At 37.8% G+C, this 6747-nt stretch overlaps 1 protein-coding gene across 1 annotated transcript; it reads right to left on the bottom strand.

Annotated features, from left to right (window-relative positions):
* Positions 1 to 2884: 2884 nt before the first annotated feature.
* On the bottom strand, positions 2885 to 6333 carry ptger2b (prostaglandin E receptor 2b (subtype EP2)). Its single transcript, XM_019093123.2, has 2 exons — positions 5403 to 6333; positions 2885 to 4188 (listed from the first exon to the last, which is right to left on the bottom strand). The coding sequence occupies exons 1-2, from the start codon at positions 6195 to 6197 to the stop codon at positions 3895 to 3897; spliced, it is 1089 nt and encodes a 362-aa protein (XP_018948668.1). The 5' UTR covers positions 6198 to 6333; the 3' UTR covers positions 2885 to 3894.
* Between the last annotated feature and the right edge of the window lie 414 nt (positions 6334 to 6747).

Genomic DNA, 6747 nt, shown 5'->3' with positions numbered 1-6747 from the left:
TCCAGGACTTTAATTTAAAAAATTCAAGTACTTCAAGCACTTTAAGCACCTTGTACGAACCCTGGTTCTTAAGACATCCACTCTTAAAGGGATACTTTAAAATGGCGCCACGGTGATTTGGAGAGACACAGAGGAGACAAATTGTTGAATAAAGTTGTTATTTTTGTTTCATTTGCGTACAAAAAGTATTCTCATCGCTTCATAACGTTACGGTTAAACCACTGATGGCAGTTGGAGTATTCTGACGATGACTTTCATATCTTTTATGGACGCTGACACTGTTATTTACTTGGCAGTCTATGAGACAGTCACAAGCCTCCCGGTTTTCATCCAAAATATCTTAAATTTTGTTCCGAAGACAAACAAAGCTTTTACGGGTTTGGAACGGCATGGGGGTAAGTGATAAATAACAAAATTTTAATTTTGGGGTGGAGCAACCCTTTAAAAATAAAGGTTCTTTGTTGGCATTGGTGGTTCATCATGGAATCTTTCAGGGCTCTTTATTGTGGGAAACATTCTTCAGATTATTAAAAAGGTTTTTTTGTTGTTGTTGTTTTTAAGAAAGAAATTGTTATTTTAAAGACTGTTCACTGAAAGGTTCTTTGGGGAACATAAAATGGCTCTTTTATTGCAAACCCCCTTTTTAGAACCTTTATTTTAAGAGTGCCCCGTCCACACAGAGATGCGTTTCACTGTATACGCATACATTTTGTATCGTATAGACATTTCGTCCACAGGGATCCAGCGTTTTGGGAGAGTGAAACCGATATTTTTTGAAACCGTGTTCCAGAGTGGATAAATTTGAAAACGCCGCCCTTGCGTTTTAGTGTGGATAGTGAATACGTAAAATGATGACCACGTCTAGCCCCTAGTCAGACACTGCTACGTCACGTGACAGCAACAAAAACATGAACAAACACTGAACGACTGTCTTTTTATTAACTAACATTAACACAGATTAATAAATGTTCCGTGTTTGTTTGTATACCGCGCGCAAGGTTTATGCATAGTCCAAGTCTTCTTCTCCGTTTTTAGTGTATCTCTGTGGCAGAATTACAGCGCCACATGCTGGTCTGGCATATATAGTACATCGTTTTGTGGTTTCGTGTGGGCGCAGATATTTCTCGAGATGATTGGATAGGGAAAGCTCTGGCTTTGTGTGGACAGAGCCTCAATAAGCCCATAACGTCTATGGTTTCAAACATTTGTACTTTAAGATGAATCAGAAAAGACCACTAAAATGCTTTTAAGGGGATAATCCATTTGAAAATGAGAAATCTGTCATCATTTATGGTCCTAACCTGCCTACTGCAGAGCACAAAAGAAGATATTTGAAGAATGTTGAGGAACCAAACAACATTGGAGTCTATTGATTTGTATTTCCATTTGTACGGCTGTTTTATTTCTCAAAATTGTTCCATAGCTCTTTATCAAACTGATGATATTAGACTACTACTAACTACATAAAAACTACTTGCCCTCATATCATAACAGCAATTTATATAGATCTGAATATAATTGTAAATATTTTGTTTAGGATTTCTAAGAAGGTTATCATAGTATCCTAATACATTTGTCTACTAAAGCATAAACTGTGCACAGGGCTGTAGCTGGGGTTTGTGGGGCCCTGGTGCAGGTTGTACCAGCGGGCCCTGTTTGAAATTGTTTAATTTGTATGGTCACCCTCTTTATTTATTTGTGCTATTTACACAATGTTTATGTTTTTTCAAGTTTGTAGGTGTCCAGGTACAGAAAACAAATAATAAATGTAAAATAGCACTGCACAGTCTTCACTGTAAAAATAAATAAATAAATATACAGTCAAACCGAAATGTATTCAGACACCTTCAACATTTCTCACATTATCATGGTTTATTTGCTATAGTTTAGAATAAAATATGTTAATAAAATATGACAAGGACTCAGAGTTAAACTGTGTCAGAACAAATTCATCTTGATAATGTCAGATAACTTTGAAAGAAAGGTATGTAATGGATTACAATCAACCAAAACTTCAGACAACTGTTAGTATGCCAATACTTACACAGCTATCAATACTTTGTTGAACAATTACCAAGCAATGCTTAATTTTGTTCAGTCTGTGGTGTAAAAAGGTCGCATTAGCAATTAAAGAAAAAACATTTAAGCAAAACCTATAGTCAGGTCAAAGTGTCTGAATAATTTTTGGTCCAAATTTATATAATTTTGTATGTATTTATCGGTACAAGAGCAAGAAGAGCAAATTGAAGTGTTTTGAGAAGCGTCTCTCTGCATGCACCCTGAACACCAGAACACCAGGTGCTGAAGTGGGCTCTTACACATCTTTTTCTGTTTGCATGTTTAAACTGCGATTTGTATTTGTTCATTCAGGTGCAGGAGGACGCGAAGGAGAGCTCAGTTTGGTGTTGCTGTCCGTGAGACGCGGCTCTTGTGCTCTCTGCGTGCGCACTGAACACAGTGTGCGTTACAGTTGAGTTTTTCCGCGTCTTGAATGCTTTAAACTCTTTTGAATGTTTAAAGTGACGTGACATTCAAGTGACGTGACATTCAGCCAAGTATGGTGACCCATACTCAGAATTAGTGCTCTGCATTTAAACCCATCCGAAGTGCACACACACAGAGCAGTGAACACACACACACAAACTGTGAACACACACCCGGAGCAGTGGGCAGCCATTTTATGCTGCGGCGGCGCCCGGGGAGCAGTTGGGGGTTCGATGCCTTGCTCAAGGGCACCTAAGTCGTGGTATTGAAGGTGGAGAGAGGAACTGTACATGCACTCCCCCCACCCACAATTCCTGCCGGCCCGAGAGACTCGAACTCACAACCCTTCGATTGGGACTGTGACTCTCTAACCATTAGGCCACGACTCCACGACTAAATTGGCAAGGCTTAAAAACACGAGCAAATGATAAGCTTTTGTGACGATGCGCAGCCTGTCAACTGTCCTGAGCGTCTTTTTAGGCTGGCATCAGTCAGTTGGTTGAGATCACCGGGGGCCCCCCCTCGACCGTGGGCCCCTATAATCATCACCACTTTTCACCACACTAGCGAGGCCCTGACTGTGCATCACAAATGTTGTTGGCTCTTTGAATGAAAGCATCTGCCAAATGCATAAATGTAAATCTAGCAACACCAAGAAAACTAAATGTATTCTGTGTTTATCATGTGTGTAATATGCAAAATGTGGTGATTTTATCAATACTAAGATTTCCTGACTATAACGTAACCGTAGACAATCTTGTAACCACAAATCATTCACAGTGTAAATATCAAGTAATATCAAGCGATTGCTAAACAGACTGCTTCAAAACAATTCCACTTGTATTTCCTCAGTTTAGCCTGCTTCACCTTCCCTCCAGTCTTCAGTCATGGGACTTTTGCACAGTTTAGTTAAGCTGTTCATTCTTTCACAATGAACTGACTTGCAATGACATGATTCAGTCCTGCATATATTTGCAACACAATGCAAAAAACAAAACTGATTAAGTATGAAGTCGCACAAAGAAAGAAAACCGCATTGCCCACACAGTTGAAACAGGAAGTACAACTCTTCATTTCAGCCTGTAAATGTTTATTTATATTTACCATTAGATTTCCTGCTGATAAATAAAAACTTGTTTTCCTTCCCGTGTACAAAAATGTTTTACTCTCCATAAATAAAGGCAATAAATAAGTTTACTTTGCTAAAAAAAAAAAAAAAGAGGAAGCATATACTCCGTTATATTCTCCATGATACTATAGGTTCAGCACCACCCATTGTTTTCCTCCTCTTGTCTTAGATCCATCTGTTCAGTTATCCAGTGACATGGATCTTCAGTCTCTGTTATTTTTATTATATGAGTGAGCATTCACTCCACAATCTTTCCCACAAACAAAAAGTGGCTTTAGGGATCAGGAGCCAGCTGTTCCAGGAGTCCCTGTGTAGCCTTGCATCACACTGCCTCCTTCTGAATTTCCAGGTGGCTTTGAGTGATACAGGACTGGATGGATGCTACGGACCTTCTCCTGCGTGGATTTGCACTTTGCGGTCTTGCACATCTTGTCCCAGAGCAGACGAGGTACTGGGGGACTGAGGATGATGAAGAGCCAGGGGTCTATGATGGGGTTGACCGATACTAAAAGAAGGGGTAGGAGATCATATTGGTCATGAACTTGGTAGCAACACGTGTTGAAGTACACTTGAATCTGTGGAGACAAGAGCACAGTGTGGAACTGTATGTTGTGCATTAACAGTAAATCGAAATATGTAAGTATGAACATAAAAACATGTTACAGTGTGAACATTTTGTGAAGCTGCTAAAAATACATTTTTAATAGTGTTTCTAATAATAAATAAAAACCTAACCTGACATGTTTGTCTTGATAATAAATGCAACTTGGTTCAATATTTAGTCTAATGCAATGACATTTTTAAGTGTGCCTTCAGTGTAAAAATACCATTAGGGCTACTTTATATGACAAACCATTCCTCTAAACTAGTAGGCTTCCAATTTTACATCACTAGTACCTACTTTTATATCACTACTAAGTAATCCAACAGTTACAAGTATATTTTTTAATTCACTAGGTATCGTTTCTGTTCCAATAGAGACTAATATGTAATCAATTATTCACTAGTACTGGTATTTATTCATTTCCTACTACTATTAATTCATTTGCTACTAGTCGTAAACTTAGTAGTGTGACAAGCTATTTTATTGCTAACATGCATATTTTCCATTGGAATGGTTTTTTTATTTTTACATGTGATGTGACTAGTAATTATTACTATTATGAATGGCTGATTTGAAGTAGGTAAAATGTTAAAAGTACAATTAGAAACAAATTAGAATGAAACAATAAGAATGCACACTAATACAGTGCATGACTAAACGATAGTAATATGAAAATAAATAATATAATATAATACAATATAATATAATAAATAATACAACTTACTAGTGGACCAGTTGCATGTCACTATTGTAACTAGTAGCATAGTAAAAATGTTTTAGTATATAATGACTGGTGAATAATTTATAAATAGGCCTAAAGATGATAGACTATTGTAACAAAGGAAAAGAATAAGTTGGTCATAGCCTACTAGTTATTTAAAATAAACATAAAACACGTTTTGTGGTTCTAAGATGCTTTTGTTTGCTTTTGTATGGTGTCAGTTAACAGTCAACCCAGTTGAAAAAATAACCTAATTCTGGCACATTTACAGCAAAGTTTCTTTCGTGTGCATAAACAAATATACTTAAACTTAAAAACACAGAATTGTAACTGTTAAGAAACGAATACGCTATCTGTAATATGAACACTGTAGTGTCTTTGAAGGTACAGGAACAGAATTATTACTTCTAGTTTAGTAGTCAACTCGTGTAAGTGAAGTTCAAAAGAGTTTTGACAAGCCTTACCACAAGAGGAAGAGAGCAGATGACGAATGCTATTGTCATGAACCCGAGCAGCACAAGATGTTCAACCTCCTTCGCGATGGACCGATGCCTCGTGTGTCCTCTCTGCCGTGGAACAGAGCTCCGATGCGCCTTGCGTCTTCGGTACATGAGTAAAAGATGATAAATGACTGACGCGTTGCACAAAACCGTACACACTATCATGACGAGCAAACAAGACGCGTAGATGATATTGAACACTTTATGCTTGCTCTCAGGCGGGTGCATGTCAATGAAGCACCACGTTCCGGGACAGTACTGAACATACTTCCCAAAACCGAGGAAAGGTGTGCCGCTGAAAATAGCGCACAGCAGGTATATTAGCGCGACAGTGATGTACCCGCAGCGTTTACTCATGCGCTTCTCGTAATAGTAAGGATGTCCGATGGCGAGCCAGCGCTCCACTGCCATGAAGAGAAGAATGGCGAGAGTTACCAAACTGAAAAAAGTCATGGAGAATCCAAAGTGTCCGCAAACCAAACGGATTTTACTCATCCCAATCAAAGATTCATTCCTCAAGTACGCGGTTAAAACCACAGGACTGACGGAGAAAGTTCCCAGCAAATCTGTGAGGACCAAAGATGTGACCAGGACTTGGAACAGAGATGCGGATTGCTTCCTCCGCCGTATTTCCAGGAGAATTAGGGCGACCACATTCCCAAGGACGCCGGCGGAAAACATAATCGCAGATTTTGTAGGAGATCCATCAGCGAGAGTGGACTGATTATGGCAACTGGCATTTTCCTGGCTTAGCGCCATAATAATAATAATAATTATTATTATTATTGTTTTTATTATTTTCTGTATTATCCAGTTTGGGTTAAATTTGAATTTAAAGAAAACCAAATGTCATAGCAGAGAAGAATTAGAATCCATACTTATAGTGAAGCCGAACTTTTACGCACAGCCCCATAAACACCCAAATGACCGTAAGCAGGAAATGAGGCGGAGTTTCAGCAGAGCGTGCTCTGATGTCAACAGCTAATGAGTCACCACATCTAAGTAGACTTAAAATGCGATCGAATTGTCTAAAATTGGATCTCTTTATTTATTATTATTTTTTACCTTTTCATGCTACTTAAAAACAAATCGCTAAATTATTCATAAATATAAAATATTCATAAATATCCATTATAAATAATACATTATATAACATCTTATGTTATGTTATACAATATACTTATAAATAGTACTTGAAATAAAATTACATTACAAGCCATTTATTAGAAAATGTTGCAAAAGCAATAAACATGCTATTTTTAATTTCTATAGAGTTTAGATAATGGGTATAAAATCTTGGTGCATCATC

Source organism: Cyprinus carpio, chromosome B20, assembly GCF_018340385.1.
Source record: "Cyprinus carpio isolate SPL01 chromosome B20, ASM1834038v1, whole genome shotgun sequence".
NCBI classification, from domain to species: Eukaryota; Metazoa; Chordata; class Actinopteri; order Cypriniformes; family Cyprinidae; genus Cyprinus; species Cyprinus carpio.
Note: the sequence above shows the minus strand (reverse complement) of the source record. Positions and strands in the feature narration are given on the sequence as shown.